The sequence below is a fragment of the Hippocampus guttulatus genome, chromosome 14 (genome assembly GCF_054856545.1).
Source record: "Hippocampus guttulatus isolate MCC_2025c chromosome 14, RoL_Hgut_1.0, whole genome shotgun sequence".
NCBI lineage: Eukaryota > Metazoa > Chordata > Actinopteri > Syngnathiformes > Syngnathidae > Hippocampus > Hippocampus guttulatus.
In genome coordinates, this window is record NC_141274.1 from 3944571 (window position 1) to 3972169 (window position 27599).

General features: G+C 40.9%; 4 protein-coding genes across 7 annotated transcripts in view; all 4 read left to right on the forward strand.

The window, feature by feature from the left end:
- The first annotated feature begins 2350 nt into the window (after positions 1–2350).
- LOC147194511 (angiopoietin-related protein 3-like) lies at positions 2351–7616 on the forward strand. Its single transcript, XM_086129937.1, has 7 exons — positions 2351–2907; positions 3151–3261; positions 4067–4187; positions 4437–4550; positions 5128–5223; positions 6214–6486; positions 6565–7616. The coding sequence occupies exons 1-7, from the start codon at positions 2416–2418 to the stop codon at positions 6780–6782; spliced, it is 1425 nt and encodes a 474-aa protein (XP_085986063.1). The 5' UTR covers positions 2351–2415; the 3' UTR covers positions 6783–7616.
- Positions 7617–8813: 1197 nt separating this feature from the next.
- On the forward strand, positions 8814–14411 carry LOC147194512 (phosphoglucomutase-1-like). The gene is made up of 11 exons (XM_086129090.1): positions 8814–9160; positions 10516–10678; positions 10851–10997; positions 11106–11231; positions 11459–11649; positions 11801–11955; positions 12417–12532; positions 12602–12737; positions 13298–13481; positions 13568–13696; positions 14179–14411. Exons 1-11 carry the CDS (start codon positions 8903–8905, stop codon positions 14266–14268), a joined length of 1695 nt encoding a protein of 564 aa, XP_085985216.1. The 5' UTR covers positions 8814–8902; the 3' UTR covers positions 14269–14411.
- A 1791-nt stretch (positions 14412–16202) lies between these two features.
- Positions 16203–20745, forward strand: LOC147194513 (leptin receptor gene-related protein-like). 3 transcript variants are annotated; one of them, XR_015102755.1, is made up of 6 exons: positions 16203–16399; positions 16627–16702; positions 17616–17802; positions 18556–18668; positions 19867–19975; positions 20054–20745. XR_015102755.1 is itself a non-coding variant. In XM_086128361.1 (5 exons), coding segments are annotated over exons 1-5 (393 nt in total). In that variant the 5' UTR covers positions 16204–16383; the 3' UTR covers positions 19868–20745. The 3 variants fall into 3 exon arrangements, 2 of the variants coding, with proteins under 2 accessions (XP_085984487.1, XP_085984486.1); XM_086128361.1 differs by having other exon boundaries at positions 16204–16399; positions 19867–20745; XM_086128360.1 differs by having other exon boundaries at positions 16219–16399; positions 18556–20745.
- A 652-nt stretch (positions 20746–21397) lies between these two features.
- The window catches only part of LOC147194514 (3',5'-cyclic-AMP phosphodiesterase 4B-like), a 32476-nt gene continuing 26274 nt past the window's right edge, over positions 21398–27599 (forward strand). Inside the window, exons 1-2 of one of the 2 annotated variants that reach the window (XM_086128358.1) lie at positions 21398–21535; positions 26425–26521. In XM_086128358.1, the coding sequence (XP_085984484.1) occupies positions 21468–21535; positions 26425–26521 (165 nt within the window). In that variant the 5' untranslated portion in view covers positions 21398–21467. Of the gene's footprint in view, positions 21536–22016; positions 22249–26424; positions 26522–27599 lie in introns of those variants that run through there. The other variant, XM_086128359.1, reaches the window with a different exon arrangement.

Below are 27599 nucleotides of genomic sequence, written 5' to 3' on the forward strand. Positions count from 1 at the left end.
CTCCTTTTCCATTACCCAGGCAGACAACTGACTCCATGAGGGATTGTGGTTCACAGTGGAGGGAGTGCTGGGGGAGGGGGGGGGGGGGCTGCCTTTATAGCTTTGACAGACAGTACACATGCTTGAGAAAACTTGGCTGTCATGCAGAAATCTTAGTCAGTGGCAGTTTCAAAGAAAGATTTGGAATTGCATCACATTTCAGTGGTATCTTGGTTAAACAGACTGTTTTTAGATTCACATTTTGGGGGGGGGGGGTGACTAAATTATTAACTTACATAGATACTTTTAGTCAAAGCAGTAAAAGCTTGCCCGCCGTCGGATATTAATTTTCCTCCCATTTCCCTCCTCCGGGGGAAGTTGCCTCTTGGTGGAAACGTGTTCCTCGAGGAAAGTTGAGCTACTTGCGTTGAGACTTTATAAGCAACGAGCACAATGCGGTGAGGATTTTAGAATGCTAAGGGTTTTATCACTGAACGTTTCTGGATTAGTGGAGACAATTTTAAAGCAGAGCCCTTTTAAGGCTACTTTTGTGTCCAAACATTTGACGTGTGTTATGTAATGGTGACTTGTGGTCACTCCCCATTGAGCTTTTGCTGCATTGGTCAGGAGAAACATGAGGTAGTGACGTGCGGCTCAAGACCATCCATTCAACAGGAGGGCCTCCCAACAACTGAAAAATAAAAATCACAACAAGTGTGTGTCAGCGGTCCCCAACCTTTTTTGCCCCGCAGACTGGTTTAATGTCAGACACTATTTTGACTGATAAATACAACAAAATAATATGACCTGCATGTGAAAACTGTGGTATTTTCGAAACATAATCATAAACACGAATCATGACACAAGGAACGTCCTATCTGGTCGCCCACGCTCTGTGGTCGCTATGGTAACGTTTAAACGTGCCTTCAAAATAAGATGCACCGCAAATACAAAGTGCATGAAAAATACGACTCACCACCACCGCATATTATGCAGAGTGGGTTAAATCCGTAGTTTAAGTAGGACTCCTGATACTGTCTATTAATTGTTACCTTCTTTTTCTTGGAAGTCGTAGGCTCCTCGTTTGTCTCCTGGCAGGGCCTTTTCCCCTTCCCAAAGACACTTCCCAAAGACGTTTGTTTTTTACTCATTTTGCTAGCCCATTGGTTTTCATTTTACGTGACCAAGAAGTGCGCCTTGAGCTCCGTCAAGAGTGACAGATTGTCGACGGATGTAACAAAGAATCCGGTAATGTTTCAAAATACATCTTTCCAATTCTGAAATAAAGAAAACGGAAGTAATGTAAGTTCTTTATTCTTTCTGTGCGGCCCGGCGCCAAATGACCCAAGGACCGGTACCGGTCCGCGGCCCATGGGTTGGGGACCACTGTTGCACATTGAGTGCATTTCTGTAAGCGCTCCTCTCAAGTGCTCATTATGATTCATTTTACATCACTGTGTATAATCACAAAGCTCCTGTGAATAGTTACAGTATCTTTTAACCCTTTGAGGTACAGGGATTACTCCAGTGGACAGCTTATCATGTTGTCAGGTTATGGGGTCCATGAAAGGGTTAAAATTCAAAATGTATGTTATGGATCCTATTGGTTTTTGCAAGTTTGCCGAGCACAGTAGCTGCTGAGTGTATATTGAGTATACTGAGTGTACATATACAGTGATCCCTCGCTATTTCGTGGTTCGTTTATCGCGGCTTCAGTGCATCGCGGATTTTTTCAAACATATAAACAACAGGAACAACATGATGAATGTGAAAGAGCAAAATTATATCATGAACTTGCCCATTTCCCTGTTTTGGATCGAGACACCTACTTTCACTCTCCTTGCCCCTCCAAGGCTAACAGTCGCGCAATTCACATCGTGTCAGCTGCCACCCAAGTCGGCCACTGTAACAAGCAGCATTTTACTTCGCTGTAATCAGGTCGTGTGGCTGAAGCCAAGGTTGTAACTGTGTTTACTGTGTAAACAACGAGGGCCTCTGCAACGCTGCTGTGACATGAGTGGTTAACAATTAACAGAGAGCCTCAGTCATCACCCTTTGTAGATTGCCACTCCATACTATAAGCATCCCGCATAATCCTCGTGTTTGTCTGTTGACCAAAATATCATTGCAGAGAACCAAAGCAGTCATTCTTGGGGAAAGCTTTTTTTTTTTTTCAATTTGACACAATGCGACCAAAGATGTCTTTATGTCTGGAGTCTTGTCAGAGAAAAAAAAAAATCTTTTCAGATTTGAAAAATCCCTATGTGTGTTCCAGGCAAGAGGAGAATCCAAACAGTACCGGAATTAATCTGATCCAAGTTAATCATTAACATGCTTTTGACAGTGTATAAAGCTCATGATGTTCCCACCGTGGCTCTTCAGCCAGTCACAGAAGAGAGCTACGGCTGTCAGCGGTAGGATAAGCAGAACGACAACATGAAAACAACCCTGATCTACTTATTTATTCTTGCTGGTGCCGGGCTAACTGTCCTGTGCGGCAAAGAGGAGCAGCCCGAGGTTTCTGTTGAAACCCCCTCACACTTTGCAGCTCTGGACGACGTGCGACTCCTGGCGACCGGCCTCCTCGAGCTGGGCCAGAGCCTGCGGGATTTTGTGCACAAGACCAAGGGGCAGATCAATGATATCTTCCAAAAGATCAACATCTTTGACCGTTCGTTCGACCGACTTTCTGTGCTGGCCAGTGAAATCAAGGAGGAGGAAGAGGAGCTGAAGAAGACGGCGGTGATGCTGCAAGCTAACAATGAGGAGATCAGGGGCATATCTGTTAACATCGGCACCAAGGTGGACAGTATCATGCTGGAAAAGAGCTCTCTGCGGAACAAAGTGGAAGGCCTGGAAGAGAAGCTGAGAAGTGTGTCCCAGAGCCTGTTGACTGGTGACCAAGTGAGAGACATCAATGGTCTTAAGGTAAGGCAGCTGGAGGCATGCTCCACCCTCCATCTCCTTCATCCGGGAAGTTCAGCAGACCGATTTCAAAAAGGTTTGCTGTGGTGTAGTCATCAAAAAGCGGGTTATGCCCTGTGATAAATGACCTGCCTTTTGATCTAAATCAGCTGGGATAGTTTTCAACTCATTAAGCAGCAGAAATGAATTGATGAATGAAAAAGCCGTGAACAGGTTTTACCCCCTTCACTCCTTTCTTTAAAACAGGGAGTGATTAACAACCAGGAACAAAGCATCACAGAGCTGCTGAAGGCTGTGAGGGAGCAAAGTGATCAACTCAACTACCAGAGAGTAAAAATCAAGAGTCTGGAAGAAAAGGTAGTGGAATATTCTTTTTAGACAAAGGAATTGTCATGAAATGTCCAAATCGTGGCTGCGCATATCAGAAAGAACCTCAAGTGATGTTTGGTTCAGGATTTACCAGAAGGCAGCAACGATGAAGTAGTTGTCCGTATCTTATATATCGGGGATGGCAATTTTCCACGGATACGCGGAAATCCGTTGAGAACATTTTAGGGGGGGTGGGGGGGGGTCAGGTACCTTATCGTCGAGTTTTCACGAGCTCTCCCGATCAGTCTTTCCATCTTCCGATTGTAAACAGCCCTGCGATTGGACGTGTATGATGTTTTACTTGTTGTGATTGGTCGCCCCGTCCAGGCCACGCCCCTTTCCGCTTTTTCATCACTAGCCATTGCCATACCTGATATATACACCTACTCTGCATGACTCTGCCCTTCAAAAGTAATCTGAGAGCTCTCTCGCCAGGAGGGAACTTGATGCTAACACTGCTAGCCGCTAACACTGTAGCCACCGCTAAATGCTGGTAACGGGCTCCGTAGAACACAATGTCAGTATAACACCTCACATTATGATGCAATGTTGTGACAATGAAAAAATACAGGAACATAAAATGTATCTTTCATGAAATCGTGACCTCTCTGACAATGTCAATCAATCCTGATGATTCTTTTCTTTGCGCCCAATGAATGAGCATAATCAACTTGATTATGTTCATTCATTGGGTCTCAAGGAATACATAAGTGCATATGTCTGCATGTTTCTTTAGACTCTGAGGTGGATGTATTCTGTGCGTCCAAATTATGATGCTAACAATGTTCCCTAGCTTACAGCCAGTACATTAGCTCAAGACACAAGTGAAAGGATGCCTGAATCCTTCAACAGCGACACGCCCACACTCAGCCCATATCTGGCCTCAGACTCCAGCAAGAAAACTGCAGACATGGGTAAGATCGGTATCAGCACTGCACTGGATGGGAGCTTCGTAGTGATATTAGAATCGCTATCTGTCAGGAAATGTGTTTATTCAGTCTGACTGCGCGTATGATCAAGGTGTTCGATTTCCCAGATGGCAATCATAGTTTTGTCTTTTACCTACACCGTGCTTGGCACACATCATGCCAACGGCTTTCTGAGGAAATGATTTAACTTTAAATGCTCCTCATTTCAACCTTGTTTTGGTCCACTTCAAATAGATCTCCCGTCAGACTGCAGTGAAGTGTTCAACAGGGGTGAGAAAATCAGTCGAGTGTACGCCATCAGACCGAATGGATCGGAGCCCTTCAAGGTGTTTTGTGACATGACCGCAGGTAAAGTAACGGCTCGCCGTGCCGCTTGTGGACTCAAGTCCATTCATATTTTAGTTACTTCAACATTTGAGAAAAAATGGTTTCCATTGCTTCAACTCTTTCTCGCTCCCAAGAGCAGAAAGCTGTTGGCTTGCTGTGCAATGACAATAGAGTGGATTATCGTTGAAAATGATGTCAGTTGTTCACATATATTATTCTAATTTCTGTATTGAAGAAATTTCATTTTTACTGTAGTGTGCGTAATATTTAAATTTTATTAGATGGTGGATTTGGGGTTTTGGTTAGCTGTATGCTGTAATTGCCAAAATTATATTAAGAAAAAAAAAGAAACCATGAAGTATTCCACTCTGTGTATATTCATTTTGTATGAAATTAGGATTTCTTTCTATCAGAACTTTCTGAATTGAACCACTGATGTAACTTGGGTTTTCCACAGTATTTTAATTGATTTATTTATTTGATTGTATACCTACCAAAATTACCTTTTTAAACTCTGCTGGAAAAGCAAAATGAACCCCCCCCCCCCCCCCCCAAAATAAAACACAAAAAAACATTTGTTGTATTGACTTTCTTGCAGATCATGGAGCAACAGTCATTCAGCGTAGAAGAGACGGCTCTGTCAACTTTGACCAATCGTGGGAGAAATACGAAAATGGATTTGGAGATTTTCACGGTATGTCAAAAGCCGGAAAAATGATTTCTTTGATGTGCCATTATTGTATTCATTTTGTTGATCACTTTTTTATTTTCACAATTCTTGCGACTTACTGGGCTAACCTGGGACCTTGGGGATCATATTTCATGCCATGTCATGTGTGTTGGCTTGTTGGAATTCCTTGAATTCTTGAAAGCTCAACTTGAAATATAATTTCAAAGAATAACCTGGAATTAAAATAGAAGCAAAGTAAAAGAAGAATCTACTAAAATAATAGCAATAAATACCGGCTGTTGCTGTTGTGTACAAACTTACAATGAAATAAGAGTACAGTAGAAGAAGAAATTGCCATTAAGCTCTTTTAGTATGACTAAATTTTCCACAGATTGGAAATAACATGTGCATTTGATTATTGTTATGTTATATGTATCTGTGTTACTACAGCGTTTGTATTTATTTGAAGTAGTATCACTCTAATGCTAGGTCAATGCTAATTTAATGTTAGCATGTGAATGGGATTTTACATTGACTTTTCGCCAGCGATGGTTTTGTGAGTAATTCTTTTGTTGTGTATTTCCTTTTTCAGTAAACACCAACTGGGGTGTCATTAAACAGGTCAAAGCATGCTCAGGGAGGGCATAATGTCATTTAAAAAAAGGGTAGCTACTTTCAAAACACCCCTCTGCACATTAATTGTTTATTTGCGAGAAGCCAACATTTAAATTACGATTACATTTCGAGCTTTACAAACCAGTATTTTCTTTTTTTGGTGTTTATAGATTTTGAAATAAAGTGTCAAATTTGCTTGCTAATAAATTAATTCAAATTCAGGATACTTGGGACGATTGTGGTCATTTGGATATACACTATGCTGAAGTGAGTTTCTTACTGTGCATCTCACAGTAGTCTGCCGCTGCTTTTTTTTTTGTGTCATGATGTGGTTTTAACTTGCCCTCTCATGTTTCTGTCTGTGCCTCTCATTTCTGGTCAACCGTGTCTGTTCCAAAGGGGAGTTTTGGCTGGGTCTGAGAAAGATTCACTCGCTGGTTGCACAGGGCAATTCTGTCCTTCACATCCATCTGGAAGACTGGAAACACAATAAGCGCTTCATCGAATACACTTGTGACCTTGATGGTCCAGAGAGCAACTACACCCTTCACCTCAAGCTATTGTCAGGAGATCTGAGCGACCCCATGAAGAACCACACGGGCATGATGTTCTCCACTAAGGACAGGGACAATAACAAGCACCGGCACTCCAACTGTGCCCACAACTACACAGGTGAAAAAGATGTCATTTCTTGAAAATTCAAAGCATCTAGCTATATTCTTCATTTATTCAAATTTCCTATAACTTTAGGTGGTTGGTGGTTCAATAGCTGTGGGGACACCAACTTGAATGGGAGATATTTCCGCATGAGACACAAGGGACGTTCGGATCGTCGAAGAGGGATTCATATGAAGCCGGGGCGAAAAGCTTCTTATTCGCTCAGGTTCACACAAATATCGGTCTTTCCCTTCAACACGTCTTCACAGTCATCTGAAACTGGTGGTTTTCTCGCAAACAGCAACCTGTGAAGAGTGTATAGAGGCCTCTTCAGGAAAACGTTGGAAATGCTATGTGTGGGCAGCCATCATTTCAGAAGGCGTGGGCTCAGTTAGGGATTCAAGTCACTTACACAGGAACGAAGTGCAGAGCGACAGCACCAAGAGTTATTCTGTCTGAAAACGCAGATGGGTCGGGCTAAGTTCATTACCAAGAAGAAATATCTATTTTCTCAACATTTCAAATGGAAATTCATTCAGTTGCTCTGATCTTCATAATGTGGTACAAACTACAGGGTGATTGAAGAGTAACCCCACCAGTTCAAAATACTGATAAATTATGAATGTACTGTATTGCCATTTATTGAAAAACAAACTATATTTTAATTTGCTATTTTTCCGGGAGTTTGAGGGTGCTGCACAGGATCTTAGCTGTTCCCAGTATTGCGCAGAATGAAATATCTGCTATTATATGTGATGTGTTGTATTATTTATCTTAGCAATGGCCAACTTACCCAAATGTTGATATTCTTTTTGGTGTACTAATCCCTAACTACATATACTGACAGAATGATAATTTCTGTATCTTTTATTATTCGATGCATTTTATTATTATTTTTTATTCGATTGCATTTAGTATTTTTTAAAATACTAAGATGGAGACAAAAAAAAAGAGAACCTTTTGTACTGGCCAGTGATGCTTTTCTTTAATTTGTGTATCAAACCAGACGACCTCAGCGAAACTCGGCAATGGACCATTTGAATGGCTTCAATCCTATAAACTTTTGTTTCACTAAAAAGTTGTTACACATTACAACTCAGCACGAGAGTTGTAGGTACTGTTAATAAAGTGTAGAGGGCAGTGCAGTTCTTTCTTTTTTTATGTAGTTTGACCACACTATTTTGCATGTTTGCATCCAATCCTGTACACACGCTCGAGTGAGTTGAGCCTTACCAAGAGAGTGACAAACATTAACTTTATTTTCCATTTAAAACAGGGATGGGCAGCTTCAATTCTAGAGGGGGGCACATTCTGTATTTTTTCATTTAAACAATGTTTTTTCCTTAATTTTCCCCACCGTGTTTTTGAATAATATTGCGGGTTTATGACTAATAATAATAATCCTTTTTAATTTGTTAATTTTTACCCATTCTTGATGTAAACAAACACACATTGGGCTTTATTTTCCCAGCCATGAACTCGTAAAAATGAGCGCATCTTCATTTTCATGGTGGAGAAAGTCTGAGACACATGATTGGGGGTACAAGGCGCTCTTCAACTGCCCACTCCAGCGCAGCCAACTTTAAATCATCCGCAAGTAGAGATCTTGCAGTTTCTTTTAAATGTACTTGGCATTCGCCGAGATCCCGCATCTGCTGTGCATGCCATGTAGACCGTCCTCCTCTCTCTCCACTGAATTTAAATTGAATGATGGGAGCTTCTTCCATTGGATGGCAAACAAGTTGGCTGCGTTCCCTCCCACAGCGGCGCAACATCTCCTTTCTACCTGCGTAAGTAAGAAAACTCTACCTCGCCGCACAGTTAGATTGCATTTTGCACTTGCGCAGGGCACAAAAATAAGACCCACTGGGTTGAATTGCACGGAAGTACTTGCAAAATTGTATTCTCCCTAAAGAAGCCTTTTTGCTGTAATGTATCGGTGCTTGCCACATGACCACTGTCCTCCATCTATTATTAGAGTCGATTATGTGTTTTGTTAAGAGGGTGTAAAAGCCATATATCCCCTTGCAATTTCTGTCCAGTGATATTGTAATTGCCCCTTTCATTGCTAATGCTCCTCCTTCAACGTAAGATGCCATGCATGCAAGTCACCACCCTGCTTCAACACATACACACCCAAACACAACTTTATGGCTTGACAGTGATTTCCCTGCACATGTGTGAAGGAGCGTCTTCAGTTACTCGCCCTGCGTCTGCACACACACACACACACACACACACACATATTAGTTTGAAAAGTTATTTTGGGTCCAGTTAGGACTACTGTCACCCTGTGCACACTGCGGAGGGAAATAAGAGGAGGAGTCAAGATTTCAGCCAGCAGTTCCGTCCCTGTAATACGTTCTCTCAAAACAACAGCTTTCCTCTCGCTTTGCCTGCTGCTGCATTGGGTGAAAATTTCAAAACAAAGATGGACAACAGTCCTCTGCGGGTGCTGACTGTCCCTACATCCCCTTACGCTGACCAGAGACCCGGTACCAACGGTCTGAGAAGAAAGGTCCATGTCTTCCAGTCCAGGAGGAACTATCTGCACAACTTCATCCAGAGTATCTTCTCCTCCATTGACCTCCGTGACCGTCAGGGTTCCACAGTGGTGGTGGGGGGAGATGGACGCTTCTTTAACCAAACAGCTATTGAGGTCATTGTGCAGATGGCAGCTGCCAATGGGGTCAGTGACACCATTTGTGCTCATTTGCTTACTTTATCCATGCATAGTGCAAGCATCCCTAAAATTGTTATATTGTCTGCGCGTGTCGGATTTACCCCAGCGGTCACCAGTCATAATTTCTTAATTGTTTACACAGATCAGATCGGCTGGGTGGGATATGCAGATATTTTGCATTTTCTGCAAAATCAGTGATTGGTCGTAATGTCGTAATTTGCAGAACAATCGACACCGTCAATCAGATAAAGCATAAATATGATGGCAAACACAATCTTGTTCACTCCAGCAACATTCTGTGCTGCCATCGTTAATGGCTAAAGTCTCTCAGCATATGCAGTCAATTTTTATTTATTTTATTTTTTCAAATGTTTTAAAATTAATAATTTCGGCCAGGCCAGTCCGAATTGCCTGCAAATACTGGGAGTAGACTGGACAGTAAATAAACAAGTTGTTCAAATAGATTGGATGCATTGGTCCATCTTCTGATCGACTCAGTGATCAGTTATTGTTTGATCATGTTAAGCCTATTTGTAACTCATTTGACTTCAAAACATACCTTGATATGTTTTGTCGCCCAAATGTACAGAATCAGAAAAGCAGAAAATTCCGCCATAGATTGAGAACTTACTCTATATTGCACTTGCAAAATTTACTTTTTTTTTTTTAATCCAAGCTCAAATAATTTAATATAAACATAATTTATTATCATTGATGTCTATTATTAATACAGCCAACCATTCATGTGCTGCACCGCTTAACCTCATTAGGGTCACGGGTGATCTGTAGCCTCATTTGATGTCTGCAACATGAGCCCTTAGGCACTGTGATGTCATTTTCAGTCGCCAGAATGTGTCAATGCAATTCAAAATGGCCTCCTCCTGAGATGGTTGAAAACAAGTGCATTTTTCTGCTTAATTCATGATTCACAAACGCAATATTAATCAGAGTTCCATGTTTGGACTAACATGAGAACATCACATGACCAAACCCAGAAAACAGGTGAGCCTTGACGGTCGTTTCCTGAGCACTGACAAACTGTGATGTCATTTTAAGTTGACAGCAAGTGGCATTACAAGCCAAAATGGCCGCCCCTTAAATGGATAAATACTGGTGGATTTTTCATCTTAATTCATAGTCCACAAATGCAATACTAATCAGAATACTGTGTTTAAATTCACATGGTCGCATAGAACACATTATTGAAAAGAACATTTTTGACTCGACTTCCCCTTTTAGTGAAATTTGACTCCTTGGAAGAAGAAGCACATCAAATCCAATGAAGTGGTATGCTTGCTTTCACCACGCCAAGTAAAACACCCACACTCACGCACAGATATTTACCTGTGACATTTGCTCAGGTGGGCCGTCTCATTGTTGGTCACCATGGATTAATGTCCACGCCGGCTTGCTCCTGCGTGATCAGGAAATTCAAAGCCATTGGGGGCATCATCCTCACTGCCAGTCACAATCCTGCGGGGCCGGACGGAGATTTGGGCATCAAGTTCAACACTGCAAATGGAGGTATGCAGGGGCATTACTCAAGAGTACTGTAATAATATCCAACTAAACGAATAACTCAAGAGTCACTGAGGCAGACTGTACAAAGCCAAGCGCACAGTATTGCTATGACATTTGAGAGTCAGGGAAACGTTTTAACACATGTGGCTGAATGATTTCTTTTCGTTTCATCAAGGTCCAGCCAATGACGCCGTCACAAACAAGATCTATCAAATCAGCAGAACTATTGAGGAGTTTGCCATCTGCCCCGGGCTCAGACTGGATCTCACAACTCTGGGCAAACAGACATTTGATCTGGAGAACAAGTTCAAACCCTTTATAGGTGAATGAACTGAAACCAAAATGGAAGAAAGTAACTTTACGAGGCTCTCAACCAGCAAAACTTAAAGCTTCTCTTTTCATTTTTTGGGGGTCGGGGGATCGTTTCAAGTTGAAATTGTGGATGCTGTGGAGTCCTATGCTAACTTGATGAGGAACATCTTTGATTTTGCTGCCCTGAAGGAGCTCCTATCTGGCGAGAACCACATCACGATAAGACTGGATGCCATGCATGGAGGTGAGACTTTTTTGTTGTTGTTTTGCTTGGAAAACAAAATCCCACTTAAACCGCTGAGCAGAGTTTAGGTGTCATTTTATCACAGACTGACGAACATATAAAATCAAGACTAACATGTGTCCACATCAGGTGACTATAAATTCATACGGCCCCAAGCTAATGTCCACAGTCCAACTTCATCCAACAGGTAAGCCTCAAGTCCATGTTTGTCTGTTTCTACTCTCTAGTGGTAGGTCCGTATGTGAAGAGAATTCTGTGTGAAGAGTTGGGCTGTCCTGCCAATTCTGCCATGAACTGTGTCCCAATGGAGGACTTTGGAGGTCAACGTCCCGATCCTAATCTCATCTACGCGGCAGACCTGGTTGACAGCATGAGGGATGGAGAACCTGACTTTGGTGCAGCTTTCGATGGTGATGGGGTGTGTGCCCCAGATGTTAAAAATTCAACGAGAGAAGCCTAATTGCTGTGTTTTACATATCAAAGAAATCAGTCTTTGGCTTCTGTGACTAAAATGAATGTGAAGTCGAGGTTTCTGAATTCTTCTTTCTGTTTGCTTATTGGCTCTCTAGGATCGAAACATGATCCTCGGGAAGCACGGCCTCTTTGTTAGCCCGTCTGACTCTGTGGCCGTCATTGCTGACAACATCTTTTGTATCCCATACTTTCAGCACAGAGGGGTGAGGGGCTTTGCCCGCAGCATGCCCACAAGTGCAGCCTTAGACAGGTAAAACGTTTGGCGTGATTTGGATTGAAAAGAACAGTGCATGTGTTTTGCTTTTTTTTGCTTCCTATACCTTCCAAAAATAGGATCAACCTCCACAAAAGGTTTTCAGAGAATAAGAATGATAATGAGTGTAAAAAAATTGAAATATAGCCCAGAGGTTTTGTGAAGAAGGGGCATCCCATTTAAAGCAGTAAAGGTCCCAATAAATTTTAAATGACATCTGCAGTTTGACCCTTCAAAAAAGAAATACATTTCCACTATTTTATGGGATTTAAGTGGATTGTGTTTGACTGTAGAGTGGCCATTTTGTATATGACAAGCAATGCGCGAAAGCTCGGCGAGCTTGACTAAGCTTAGATAAAGTGACCTTAAAATATATTCATCAAGTTTTGTGGTTTTGTTTCCGTTTCAATTCTATCTGTGTGTGCTTCAAATGATGTCTATTTCTGTATTTCTTGCAGAGTAGCCAAGGCAACAAAAATAGAGCTATATGAAACTCCCACTGGGTGGAAGTTCTTTGGAAACCTCATGGATGCAGGTCGACTGTCTTTGTGTGGGGAAGAAAGCTTTGGAACAAGTACTACTTAAGGTTTTATTCTTGAATACCTTTCAACGTATGATTGCTTTGTTATATATCATGTTTCAGGTGGAGACCATATTCGCGAAAAGGATGGGCTTTGGGCTGCGCTGGCGTGGCTGTCCATCCTTGCCACACGAAGACAAAGTGTGGAAGACATACTTAAATACCATTGGCTAAAATATGGAAGAAACTACTACACCAGGTCTGATGTGGCCAAAAGCAGCCGTTTTCAAAGACTTGACACATTTACACCGTCAGTGAGTCAAGGAATCAAAAGTGAGAGATATCAAACTCATTTGCTGATAGGACGTGCGGTGAACAAGTGTTTAGCACGTCCGCTTCACATTTGATTTCTAAGGTTGGCTGTTTTTTTTATTGTGGCCTGCGATTGGCTGGCGACCAGCACAAGGAGCACCTCCGCCTCAGAGTCAGATGGGTTAGGCTCCAGATCACAGATGGCCATGATGAAGACAAGCTCTTTAGATTACAGACTGGTCAAACAGCAGAAGAAAAAACACACGTTTTCTCAGTACCTGACTTCCCTCTAGTGGGGGTTATATGTTATTGCAGGATCTGACAGTCGTTTCGTGTGAATCGTGTGACTGGAATATTACTTTAAAATCATTTTTATATCATGAAGTTGTTTTGAAGTTGACCTAGGGTTTCGCACTATTAAAAATATTTCACTGTAACCAGAAGGAAGCATAATCCATTATGTTGACATCGTTTTTGTTGTTGTTGTTGTTGTTTTTTGGGCTCCAGATATGATTATGAGAACATAGATATTGATGCAGCCTGTGAAATGATGGAGGATCTCGAGATCATGATTGCAGACAAATCATTTGTGAAGCGGCGATTTGCAGTGGAAGACAAAATCTACCAAGTGGAAAAGGCAGACAATTTTGAATACACAGACCCAGTTGACAGCAGTATCACACGAAACCAGGTACTAGTGTGTAGCACAAAGACATACGACTGCATAGTATGACAAGTTCTGGAAGGCATGTCTGGAAATTGACATTTCCTTTGTAGGGTCTAAGGATCAACTTCTCTGATGGCTCTCGGATCATCTACAGACTCAGTGGTACAAGTAGTGGTGGGGCCACAGTTCGAATCTACCTGGAAAGCTATGAGAAGGAACATGTCTTTCAAGAAACACAGGTAAATAAAAAACACAAAACAAAATCTGTTCAAAAACATAAGTATGAATTGCTTTGGAAAGAAAAAATAATTATGTATTTTAATATTCTATAGAAATTGAAAAAGATGCATGAAAATGTTAAGGAAATAATTACTTGAATGAAATATTAGCTATTTGCATTATTTCTTAAATGTTGATGAACATATCTTTTAGCTAGTGTTTGTATGTTCTTAATTTGTTTTTTTTAAGTGTCTTTGTTTTTATAGGTCAGATTTTTTACTGCGTACAACACTGTATGCAGCTGTGGTTGTTATAAAAGTGCTTTATCAATAAAGTTGAGTTGTGTCAACAAATTCTCCAAATGTAAAAAAAAAGAATGTATCCAATAGAGAGTATTTCATAATACTGCAACTTTCCAAAGTATTTTGTCATCGTCTTAATAAACTTTGACTTGTTTATCATATCATTTATTTGCTGACCCAAATTTGTTTTTGTGGGACAGGTAGTGCTGTCACCGTTGGCTACAATTGCTATCAAGATTTCCCAGCTTCATCACAGGACTGGTCGAACTGGTCCATCAGTCATCACATAACCAAACCCTCCAGTTGCTTTTATTTTAAATATGAACTTTCTATTTCAAGTTTTTATTCTAAAGTGGCAACAAAACATGTCTTTGAATTTTAGGCAACAGTATAATGATTGCATGTGACTGTGCCACATTAAACAGCTCTTTATTTTTGGTTTACTGTTACTGTTTATTGTGTTTATTGTGCATGTTAAATTGCTCCATGTACAGCACTTTGTATGCAGCGATGGCTGTTTGAAAGTGCTCTATAAATACTGTTGACTTGACTTGGTTTGACTGACTGACTTTTCCTCTTTTTTTTTTTTTTGTCTCAGGTAGTTGGGACTAGTTAAGTCAACGTTTTACAGTCAAGTCAGTATTTTATTTTGCTGCGTCCGTTTTACTAAGATAAGAAGATAAGAAACCCTTTATTTGTCTCACAATGGAGAAATTCCCAATTTACAGCAGCAAAATTATGAAAGAGTTTTCTCCGCAGGGTGTCCGGGCTCTCCCTTAGAGATAAGGTGAGAAGCTCGGTCATCCGGGAGGGGCTGAGAGTAGAGCTGCTTCTTCTCCACATCGAGAGGAGCCAGATGAGGTGGCTCGGGCATCTAATTAGGATGGCTCCTGGACGCCTCCCTGGTGAGGTGTTCCGGGCATGTCCCACTGGCAGGAGACCCCGGGGACGACCCAGGACACGCTGGAGAGACTATGTCATCCAGCTGGCATGGGAACGCCTCGGGATCCGCCAGGAAGAGCTCGAAGAAGTGGCTGGGGAGAGGGAAGTCTGGGCTTCCCTCCTAAAGCTGCTGCCCCCGCGACCCGACCCCGAATAAGCGGTGGAAAATGGATGGATGGATGGAAAATTATGAAAGGGAGAAGTAGAAGAACAAAAGTGTATATATATATATATATATATATATATATATATATATATATATATGAACAAAAAGTATATAAATAAATAGAAATTATAAAATGTAAATATAAGCATATTAAAAATGGGTGAGGTACTGTCACTATCTATCAATCTGTTATTTGTATTTGTGGAATAATATCACATGATCACCCCTAATGCTTCATACTGGAAAATTGAAAGTCATCAGGGAATGACGTCCGTAAATTGGAGTGAAATTGGTGGGTGCTGAGGGATAAAAAGCCAACTTGCTCATGCATACACAACACCTTATCTCATAGCAGGTGACATTTGCACAATAAAACTTATTTGGAGACTACCATTTTATCACAACAATTAATAGAAGCAAGACAAGGCGAGGCAGCTTCATTTATGTAGGATTGTAGGGCATTTCATATATAAGTTAACTCAATGTGCTTCACATAGTTACATAACAACATTTAAAGGCAAAAGAATTTAAGAAATAGACTAGTACGGCAGAATAGAACAATTTTTGGAATTGACATCTGCTTTAAGTTCATTATTTCTTTCTCTTTTTTAACTTCCGCTTTACGTTCATTCTTTCTTTCTTTTTTTTAAGTTTTATCATTTTATTTCCAAATAATTCTAGAGATACCACTGCAAATGGAATGCCAAGTTAAAGAAATCATACACTGGTGGCACAGCATTATTTTTTTTCATCCCAAAATGCTTTGCGCTGGTTAAGTGGGCACAGTAGTGAATGCATATTTGACAGGGGATATTGAAAAATATTGAGAACCACTGCCCCGTTTGAGGTACGACTTGGCGACTGTATTAAAACGTTTCAACAAATTCCAAACGAACCTTTGTGACATGAAGAAGATTACGTTTATTTAGTAAAAGCATTGCTTCGCTTTGGCTTTCACACGAAACTCCTTTCGGCGCGTTCTAATTGCGTCAACTGAATAACGAGTCAGTCATAACAGTCAGTTGAGTCTAACACGTTTATCATGCGATGAAATCAACGATCTCGACACGAGTGGCTCTGTGACAATCTCAAGGCCACATTTGCAATCGGTTGACCAATAAACGAAGTCAGGACAAAGTTGAGCCATTGTGGTCGTCGCGGGAGCTCGTAAGCATCAACATTGTCTGTTAAGTCACGTGACCAAGGACAAGGAAGGGAAACCCTGACGAGCGAAGTAGGAAGTCCGGAACGTAAACAAAACCGAAAAGAAACCAAAATCCCCAACTAGTTGTCCACAATGCCTGGTATCAAAGGTATTTGCTTTAGTGTGCAAACAGACTTTTGGATGGTGTAGATAATTTGTTGCTTTTGACTTTTCTCAAGTAGTTTAGCTCCATGACGAACTTAGCGTCGCGTTGATATCTGAAAGTTCCAACAGTCACTACAGTTATTACTGATGTGCAGCATGTGTTATGTTTTTTTACAAGTATTCGATGTCGCTTTTAACAATTTTCTCATGGATACTTTTCTCTTCCACTAGACCTGGTCGGGTTGTCTTTTGGTGGCGCCATCGGCCTGACGTTTCTGTTTCTCGGTTGTGCAGTGGAACAATATGGGTACGTTGTTTGATCGAACAAAGGCATTCAACAACCTCGTCTCATGCAAGCCTCGTTTACCAGAGTCACAGTTAAGAGGACAAATAAAATATTCCTTTGGGAGTGACAACGTTACAATGGAAATGATTGATATTGTTAAGGGATGCAGTCACGTGACTTTGTAGTGTAAAGCACGGTTACCAGCGGTCGGCTGTGAACACGAAATTGCAACGTAAAGCAAGCCAAGTCTGACAAGCAAACCACACCTGTAGCCTGTTGCAAACATTAATACTTAATAATGACATGTCTGCTGAGAATGTGTATTCTGTTCAAGTTTTGTACGTTTTTAGCTTATTATTATTTCAAATATTGATTCTGAACTAAACAGGTGATATATATGGCACACTTAGTACTGTTCCTGCATTTTTATTTTACATGTAAGGATGGGCGAGTAAGGGTACCGGCCTTAATTTTAGGTACTCACAGAGGCTGCTTTTAGCAGCCAACAATACTTAAAGGCGAGGTCAACCCTAAAATTATATTTACAATCATATGTTCTATGTAGCGCCATTAGTCTAAACACAATATTCTGATGAATGTTACATTTGTGGAATATGAATGAAGCAGCAAATTCCAGCCTGTTTTTATCCATCTCAGACTACGGACATTTTTCCACTCTGTCGACAGAAAATGATATCGAAGTTGCTCAGAGCTGTGGTAATGGAACTCTGATGTCATTTTTAGTTGATTGCAAGTGGCAAAATGACCGCCCCCTGAGAGGGGTAACAACAGGTAGAAAAAAAAATACGACTATATAAAACACTAACAACCATAAATTCAGTCAGAATCTGGATAAATAGCTATCATAATTCACAAATAGTCCTATAACATCAAATTATCTGGTTTCTTTTTTGTCGTCCCCCCCCCCTCCCAGAGTTTACTGGCCATTGTTTGCACTGATTTTCTACATCCTGAGTCCGCTCCCACTCATCATAGCCAACCGTGTCAGTGATGACACAGACTCCTCCAGCAATGCATGCAGGGAACTGGCCTATTTCTTAACAACTGGAATCGTCGTGTCAGCTTATGGCTTCCACATTGTCCTCGCTCATAGTAGCACAGTGAGTTCCCTCTCAACATGATGAGATTTTTTTATAGTTTGGTTTGGTGACTATTCTGTCGACAGAACATCATTTTTTCACCACCCTGGATTTCTGGAGCAAATAATGTCAGATATTTTTATAAGTGCTGAATCATTTCGATCATTTTTTAAAAAAATTAAATTGTACATACTTTCAGCTTCTCATGACTAAAAATGATCCACTTTCCTCTCCTGAAAGTCAAGTAATTATTTTTGTTTTGAATCAAAATAGATCATTTGCAATATTTAATATTATTGCAAGAGCAATATGCGTGCTGATTTTTTTCAGACGGTTCACAAACCAAATCAGTAACTGAATCTTAATTAGATGTTTGTGCATCTTTTTGCACTGTCATCTTGAAGTAGTGTCAGTTTTTTCAATGAAGGGATGGAGATGGAAGCAGTTTTTCATCAGATTGATCAGTGTAGCACTTCACACATTTAAATATCCACTGTGTGTCTTTTTTTTGTTGTTGTTGTCATGTGTTTAGTTTTGCAGTCAACTCCCAACTGGGGTGTTAATCAACATCTTTAAACACAAGCAGCACTCCGGGTGCTTTCACAATAGAGGAACTTGCATACACACACCACACCATTCGGCACGTGAATCGTTTTGTTTCGATTCAAATGTTTCTATGGTTTGTCAAAAGCCTAAATGGAACTCCAAATTAAGTCGTTTATTACCCGTGCGGTCCTCGGATACGGCCACTTTAACCTTGTTTCTCACTTGCAGATCGAGTGGGGTGCCTGTGGTCTTGCGCTGACAGGAAATACGATCCTCTTCATCACAATCTTCGGCTTTTTTATGGTGTTTGGAAGAGGCGACGAATTCAGTTGGGAACAGTGGTAAAGTGTTTTTGTTGGAAGTGGGCAGACACAAGGATGAATAGATGGTCTGACTGACTGACGGTCGGGTGGGTGGCTTGGCAGCAGACTATGCAATACAGTAATCCCTCGCTATAACACGGTTCATCTTTCACGACGTTGCAATTTTACATGTTTTTTTTGTGCAGGTTTTTTTTTTAACAGTGCATTGTGATCTGCATCCTGATTGGCTAAGGAATTGTAGACTAAAACCCACAACTTCGACGAAATATTCTGTATAGTATTTCTAAAAACCATCAGTTGTTTGTAAGAAAACATTTATATTTTGGGGGTAGGAGCGGGTTTCATGCTTGGGCCTAGTTTCATTCAATACAGTATTGTATTGTTTATGCAATAATTGTAAATAATTGTACAACTTGTTGGATTTAATTTATCAAGTTTTTTTTGGGGAACATAACCCCCGCGATAAATGAGGGATTACTGTACTCAATTTTGATTTGAGCGAGGCAACCAAATTTGAAACGTGTCGGCTGTCTTGTCATGGTCTTTATTATGGCCTGACACAAAGCCTTGGGCTCTATTATTGTGCCTTACATGTGGGACACCAGAGCCAAACCGTCAACCCACATAGCTTTAACCACATAATTTTATCTCTAAACCTGTGTTGGCTTACTTTTTTTTTTAAGCTACTTGGTCGGATCAATGGACCGCAATAATCGAACCACACTGCCCAGCTTGCTGTGTTGTTGCATTGTCTTTACCATTGCAATGGAGTCCGGCTAATGTAGCTGTACCGCTTGTTTTAAAAAAGTCATCCTTGTTCATGCGACATCTGACAAACACAAGTTGGATGTCCAAGAGTGATGAGGTTTATGTATCTTACCAATGAAAATAACTTTTTTTCCCCTGTCATTTTTAAAGCGTTCAATTTTGTTCTTGTACAATCATAAATATTCTCACCAAAGATCATACGTAAAATGAAGCCTATTTATATTTACCACCAATCTGTGTGCCGACCTGCCTGCTGAATGTTTTGGGGAGGCACGTTTTTATTCATTCACTGTGTGAACATGCAGTCTGCTATGGTCAAGTGCTTTCCCTATTTCTGAAGACGACAGCAATAGAATTTAGACGTTTTACAGGGTGACCCAAAATGATTGCAACCTGCACTGCAGCTCATCAAATCGTTCTTGATCATGGTATTTATCTAATTTTTCAGATTATTCGAAAGGAAGGCATAGCAAAAGGAACCTTCAATAACTTTTTCTGAAAACGCCTTGGACAACTGAGCAGAGGACGTTTTGCATGGACATCTATTGTCAGACCAGGTCATTGAAATCTGCGCAGGTGAAATTTGGAAGGAAGTTCAAGTTCAATTGATACTTGGAAAAACTCTTGATTTACAGATTGCACAATAAATTCAGGACCGAAGGAAGGAGCACCAAAGATGAAGAGGTCCAAAAGACAAATGCTAGCCAAGATCGGAGCTTTTCCAAGGCAGGAAGGAGTGTGTGTGTGTGTGTGTGTGTGTGTGTGTGTGTGTGTGTGTGTGTGTGTGTGTGTGTGTGTGTGTGTGTGTGTGTGTGTGTGTGTGTGTGTGTGTGTGTGTCGCCATGATGGACATTTGGATACCCTTTTGGAAAGGAGATAAATTTTTAACCACATGGACTAGCGAGCCGTAATTTTCAGGACTGAATCGTTATTGACTCAGATATGGATTGCAGTCATTTCGGGTCACCCGTAGTTTTTGGTGGTCCGTCGTCATAATGAGTAAAGGGCATCCAAAAAGAAAACCAATGTTGGTGTTTTGATTACCGTTGAAATGCAAATTATGAGGCAATACGGCATGTTTTCTCTGCTGCATTTTCATTGACTTCTTATAGGCAACTTGATTAAATGACGGCTCATTTCCTGAAACGCGGCTCTTTTCCTCACATGTATGTACAGTATGTTTCATCTCGACTCAAGGGTGTCAATTAGGTCTTCCAACACTAACGGGTGCTTAGACTCTCAAAGGTATTTTTATAAGCTCTTGACTGAATTTTGTTTTCTCACACTTATTAAAATTGTGTTGGAAAATAAAAATGCCTAAGCTTTGTCTTGCTGTTTTGTTCAGTGAGTCTGGCCTCTCTTGGGCAGTGATGATGGGTGTCGCATGTACATTGAGTTAGACACTACTGTATACTGTCCACTGTCCAGAATGCACTTTGGGGCTACAATGTCTATTCCTTAAATGCACTTTGACTGGGAGAAAAAAAAATCCTACTTCATAAATGCTATTTTTTATGGTCAACAGGATTCATCCATAATGTCCCTGAGAGGATACTTGGATGTTCTGTAAAGCACGACTTGATTCCTGAATGTATTTCCTTGCGATGTACCCTGTAAGAACTAGTGAACAGTAATGGTAATAACACTAGTCTTTTTCTTTCTTTTTGATCAGAGATGCAAGTGAACTCTCATTCATTCATTTTCCGATCCGCTTCTCACAAGGGTTGCCGGGGGGTGTTGGAGCCTATCCCAGCTGTCTTAGGGCAGTAGGCAGGGGACACCCTGAACCGGTTGCCAGCCAATCGCAGGGCTCATAGAGACGAACAACCATCCGCGCTCACACTCACACCTAGGGATGATTTTGAGTGTTCAATCAGCCTGCCATGCATGTTTTTAGGGTGTGGGAGGAAAACGGAGTACCCGGAGAAAACCCACGCAGGCCCGGGGAGAATATGCAAACTCCACACAGGGAGGCTGGAGCTGAAACTGAACCCGGTACCTCTGCACTGTGAGGTCGACGCGCTAACCACTCGACCACTGGGCCACCCGATGCAGTCAAGTCTTTGCATCTGCCATGACCTGGATTCAAACCACGATTGCTGCGACCACAACGCAGGGTACTAACTACTACACAATCACGACACGACCTGTGAACTCTCCTCGAATTTATTGCACTGACAATTACACATTTCATTGCAAAACCTCAGCATTTTGATGACTTTCACACGTGATCTGCTGCGCTGCAGTGACACTGAACATGATGTTAGTGAGAATGGAAAAGTGAATATGGCAAAGATGGAAAGGGCTCTGGGACACTTCACTTTTGTTGTTGGACAGCTGTTGCTTGGCAACAGCCGTGGCATTCACATTGTTCGCCAAGACGTGGCCTTGAATGCAACACCACACTGTACTAGAGTAGCATTAGACGGACCTATTTCGGGTTGTTCGGAAATGTAGAATCAGTTTGACTGTCATTAATGAACAGTAATCAAACAGGCTAGCCATCCGCTAAAACTCATTTGACGGTGTCGGTTCAACAGCTGCTTGGCCAGACGTCTTCATATTGTACTCAGACTGTTATGTCGGATGGATCCCGGCGGGAGTGGGGCGGCGCGAGCCGGCGGAGCACACAGGCATTGGCTCGCGGAGGGATTTACGGAACCGGTGACAGAGCCAATCGATGGGCTCGTTGGGCTCGCGAGGGGTAACGAGCGCGAATTGCCCGAATAAAAGGGGAGACCTCCTACAAGTGAGAACTAGTTGACAGACCGAGGGCTGAACTGGGAACATTCGTCGAACGACACCGTTGGGTAAACCGCTCTCTCTTGAGGTATACACACTCGAAAATAATGATTTCAGAATGTTTTTTTACTTCACCCATTTCTGTTCTGTGTCCACTTTTGCAATATTCAAACATACAGTACAGGGAATCCGTAAAGTTTGGCTTCATTTACTTCGTTAGGCTTCGATGTAACGTGCCTTTTTTTAAGTTCATGTTGAAAAGCCAACTTACAACATCTCTTCGTGTAATTGGCAATTTCCTTCTGAAGATGTACACAGAATGCAGCCCACACGCCATTGCCTAATGATGCAGAGACAAGTTTATGGCACAGCTCTGTCCCGAACATCGTCGTATTTGTGGGAATGGATTTGGGAGATATGCATTTCCAGTACATAAACAATCCATTAAGAAATTAGGTCAGACAAGACTTGTGTGATTTAATTTAGTTGAACTGTCAGCAGATATAGGAGTAATATTCATAATGATAATGATAACTCTTTTTATAGTGGTGATTGGTGGTAGGAGCAGCAGCAGTGGCAGCTTATCAGTGTCAGTGGTTTAATGAGACATGGCATTGTTTTATGTTAATGTGTTTTAGTTATTAATAAGGGATGGGCAAGTACTGTACCATTACCCGGTACCTGTATTGGTATCGAGCCGATACCTGGCGTTATTTCATTGTATTGATAACCGCAACCCTTTTGTGGCCGTTTTGCAATAAAGTACTTGAACATACATGTCTGACAGATGCCCATTAGGAATGTATTTGTTTGTTTTGTTTCCTTTTATTTAGTGTTCGACACAAAATATATATTTTATGAACAATTGGAAACAAAGTTTATAGAAAATTGCCATTAAATTGGGGAATCTTTAAGCAAAATGCTATATTGGTGTATGTAGGGCTTTCTTTAAAATTAGCTATCATTGTTCTTTGGGGGAAATTTTATATCTTTAAAGTACTTGTGGCACTGGTACTCACTTCGGGTATTCGTGACTGATCAAGAGTTCAGTATTTGTACTGGTATGGAAAAAATGTGGTATCGAACATCCCCATTCTTAATTTATTGTTTTAATAAGTCTTTGTTTTTAATGTCAGCTTTTGACTTTATGTACAGCACTTTGTAGGTTGGCTTTGGTTGTTTTAAAGTGCTCGATCAACAAAGGTGAGTTGAGTAAAACAAAGAATTAGCCTATATCTTATAAATAAAATCTATTATTATTATTATTATTATATCAGGGGTCTCAAACTGGCGGCCCGAGGGCCATTTGTGGCCAACATGTTGACATCAAAGCTTAATATTACTGCAGGCCCCTCGTTTTTTTTTTTGCCGTGCCATTGGGTTTATTTATTTATTTTCAAATCTCTTATGGATTACCATATATCAGGCTCCTGACAGTTTTCTGCGAAACGTAATTGTGAACTTGACATCAAGTAGAAGGAAAAATTTCTATCCTGTCACCCGGTTTTTCAAAGCCTGCCGTGAAGAGAAAAGTTGGTGATGAAAACAGTTTGTTGCTGTCAAAAGGGAGACTCCCATCAAGACTGGCCCAGTCAATCACAGGGCACATAGACAGAAAACCATTCACGCTCACATTCACAGAACTGAACCAGCCACTGTCTGCGCTGAAGTCAGGCGAGCACACCACCACACCACAGTGCACATCTCAATTCAAAGATAATGAATACTTGCTGTGTCTTAGTTGCCATTTAGCGATTGGGGATTGTATCTATGTGAGTGCTGTTGGAAACCAAGCATCACGTAAGTGGCTTTAAATGCCGTCATGCTGTCATTCTGTTTGCCACATACAAGGGAATTCACAGGTATGCTGTAGCCCTGAAAATATGTGTAACAGAATCAGCATTATGAATGAGCAGTTTTGTATTTCTGACTTTGTTATTCATACGGGCATCAAGAGGTGCTTTGACTATATCACATGTACCTGTAGTTGGCTTTTTAACGTGTATTTATTTCTTTATTTTAATTCCCTGTGGTTTATGCACAATGCGGCCTACAATTGTGTGACTGATTGCGTGTGATATTTTTTGAGAATTCTAATTTTCTGACGAGCTGTGAGTCGAGAGGAGTGGAAAAAGGTCCTCAGTCGAGCAGAGATGATTGCCAAGGCTGAGCAATCCTAATTTGACTCATCTTTTTTCATTTTCATTATCATCCACCTCCTGCTCATGCCCGAATTTTGTTATTGCGATTCATGCATTATTCACTGACAGCTGTAGAAACGTGTAATAAATGAGTAAATACACACGTCTGTGCCAAATACCTCGAGGGAATATATTTATTTAACTAAATACCAATGAAAACATTCAATCACATCCTCTGCACATGCAGTTACATGTTTTTGAAATTAACATTAAGTCAATTATTAAAATAGCATTTTTAGTCGGCGACACATTTAAACTGAAAAACGTTAACATTGATGCAAGAATCTTGGAAGCAGTTATTCAAATTATAATTTTTATAAAAACGAATCAGTCAGACGTGTAACGAATGTTCAATTAGTGAAAAATAAATGTTCTGGTCTTGTCAGTTCAAAGACAGGACTGGGCTGTGCTGAGGAACAGGCTGTTATCATAGCGTTATCCTGTTCTCCTCAGTTACAATCTAATTGCTGTTTAAACAAAACCATGCTTTGCCTCGAGCCGCACTCACTTCTTGAGAATCAATTATACCAGAATTTAGATTGGGCCATTTACAAGAGTGACGTAAATACACTCCCTCTTGTCTTATTTCATCTCCATTTCTACCAATTGACTACGCTGAATGTAATTTTGTTTTTGTGATCTAATCTTTGTGTTGTTCAGTTGCGGCCCACGAATATGCCATTTGGAACAGAATATGGTCTTTTCTCCGTAATTGTAATTTATCAGTTGGGCTCTCATGGTTAGTGATGTTGATGAGAGCTAGGGTTACCGGTGTTCCACTCCAACTCCGAAGGAAATACTCCTCATGGCCTTGCATTTCTGGCCACTACTAAAGAACATCACCTTGGAGATGACCTCTTGCAGGATTCACATGCATTGAAATTATTACAACACTCTTCAAATGACTGTTTTCATTGTTCAACGTTGTTGTTTCACGCACTGAGCGCAATTGCATTTAGCAACACATACCAATACCAATTACAGAGTGCAGTCTAATAAGAAGATCTGCCTTGAGCTAATGGGGTGGGTACCGGTACTTTAAATTCCAATCAAATAGGCGATAAGACCACATAAGGTACTGATCGTTTGGAAAAGGAGGGCCGATTTCAAATATATACAAAAGATCTTTGAATATCCTGATTCAATTATGAACAGACAACAATTTGCACAAGTAACAAAGTTCATTTGAAAGGAACCATTATTGCCGGTACGTTAATTGGATTGAGCGTTAGCTTAATGGTCTTGTTTGTATTATTCTTGTTTTGATTTTTACGGTAAAGCAACGTTGCTGGTGGTGGGCGGTTTCTTTTGGTCTCCTGGTCTTTCGTCTTTCACTGTTGTTGCTGCTGAACAGGAATGTGTTGACACAGATTCTCCCATAAACACAACAAAAATCATCAAGATTATTTGCTAACGTGGCAGTGACAGAGGCACTAACGTCCGGATTGAAGTCAAGTCAAGTCAACTTTATTGTCACATGTGCAACATTCAGCACGGATGAAATTACTTTCCTCTCAACCACAGGAGAGAGAGGAGCCGCTGCGGGTGCCCGCGTCGCCATCAAAAGAAATGTTAACATAAAACGACAAAATAATACAACACAACAAATAAGACACAGACAGTCGTGCAATCTCAACCCCTTTTTGTGTATACACTTTGTTGTTTGAAGCAGTTATAGATGAAAGAGGAGCGAATCAAAGTGTCCTTTCGTCATGCTCAAAATGTGCACACGTCTGCTACAAGCTAAGTTTGAAAGCAACAAGAAGCTGTCACGTCTTGTTTTTTACATTATGCACAACTCCCATTTATTGTGCAATAATCTAATTGTAACATGTATTTGTTACATATTTTGCAAAACATTTATGTCTGAATTTTGTGGGGGCTTGGAACGGACTAGGGCATTTACATGGAAAACGCATCTCTAGTTACAAAATATTATAGTTAAGAAATTTCTTCCAGAACCAATTAATTTCGTAAGTAGAGGTACCACTCTAATTGGAAAAGAACTACATCGAATGATGAATAACCCAACTGCAGTTCTTCTTTATACTCCCCCTGCGCAGGTGTCTATTTCCAAAACAGGAGAAGAAAGAAGAAACTGCCGTTCGGGAAGTCATGATGAAGAAAAGCCGCAGTGTTCAAGGAGTCACTTCGGGAGACGTAAGTATTGATTCTTCCCGTTAGTCTTCAATGCAACAAGATTTCAGTGATCCGGGATATTTTGATTACACGGCCCACTTACGATACTATTAAAAAAAAAGAAAATTCATGATGACTCAAGAGGTTTGTCGTTGTACAATTTCCTTTGGAGGGCAGTTTTAGGATACACTCCGGCAGCACGTGTGTCTATGTATAGTTTGTGACTCAAAAAGATGACTGCACTGTCCACCCAACCGTAAACAGGCATCAAGTGTGTGTGTGCGCGCATGTGTGTACGAGATTGTCATGAAGATAACCGAGTGAGGCAAGAAGAGGACATAGGGTGTTAAAAGACAGCCCGCGCCAGGATGACATTTTGGGCGCAGATTCAATGGAAACATACGAGGAAGAAGGGCAGATCTGACAGAGAGGCCCATCTGTTGCTTCTCTACTCCTTTCTGTCTATGACTGCAATGCCTAGCCAGATCATTTACTGCGACAATGTCCAATAGGAGCTTGAAGGACAGGCTTTGATCCCCATGTCTGGCTCCGGTCTCTTGATGTATCCGATCTGTCTTATTAAACAGATTCTGAAAACATTTGTATCAAAAAAAGTGATCCATTTTATGCGAGATTGTGTGTATGGCAGACACAGATAAAGGTAAAACGTTTTTGGTTTTTTTAAATCGGATAATACTTTTACCGATTAGTACCAAGACGCTTATCATAACATCGCGTCCATTTTGTATATCTTTAGCCTTATTAGGCTCTTGGTCAGTCAATGGCAGGTCACGTTGTAGCGCACATGTACCATTTTATTGATGGGACTATGAAATGAATGAGAATATTTACAGGACTTATAGTTTTGGAAACAAATGATTAGTACCCCTGGTTGGGAAACACTTATATAGGCTAGATAGTGAGTACCCAAGAAAACTCTTTGATCATCCACTTCACCTCCCTTCAACATTGGGGCTTTGCCTTTAATCTTTGCTCAGTTCCTTTCATGACCATATTTTGCTGTTGATGATAAAAAGGGTTTCTCAATGTGATGGTTTGTATTTTACGGCAATCGGGCGCATCAAAGACTTAAAACACT

Coding starts and splice junctions, on each gene's coding strand:
- LOC147194511 (XM_086129937.1), top strand. CDS start 2,416: ATGAAAACAACCCTGATCTACTTATTTATTCTTGCTGGTGCCGGGCTA. Junction 3,262..4,066: donor TCAAGAGTCTGGAAGAAAAG/GTAGTGGAATAT, acceptor AATGTTCCCTAG/CTTACAGCCAGTACATTAGC. Junction 5,224..6,213: donor TGGATTTGGAGATTTTCACG/GTATGTCAAAAG, acceptor TCTGTTCCAAAG/GGGAGTTTTGGCTGGGTCTG.
- LOC147194512 (XM_086129090.1), top strand. CDS start 8,903: ATGGACAACAGTCCTCTGCGGGTGCTGACTGTCCCTACATCCCCTTAC. Junction 10,998..11,105: donor CAAGTTCAAACCCTTTATAG/GTGAATGAACTG, acceptor GATCGTTTCAAG/TTGAAATTGTGGATGCTGTG. Junction 13,697..14,178: donor ATGTCTTTCAAGAAACACAG/GTAAATAAAAAA, acceptor TTTGTGGGACAG/GTAGTGCTGTCACCGTTGGC.
- LOC147194513 (XM_086128360.1), top strand. Junction 16,703..17,615: donor TGTGCAGTGGAACAATATGG/GTACGTTGTTTG, acceptor CCCCCCTCCCAG/AGTTTACTGGCCATTGTTTG. Junction 17,803..18,555: donor TCCTCGCTCATAGTAGCACA/GTGAGTTCCCTC, acceptor TCTCACTTGCAG/ATCGAGTGGGGTGCCTGTGG.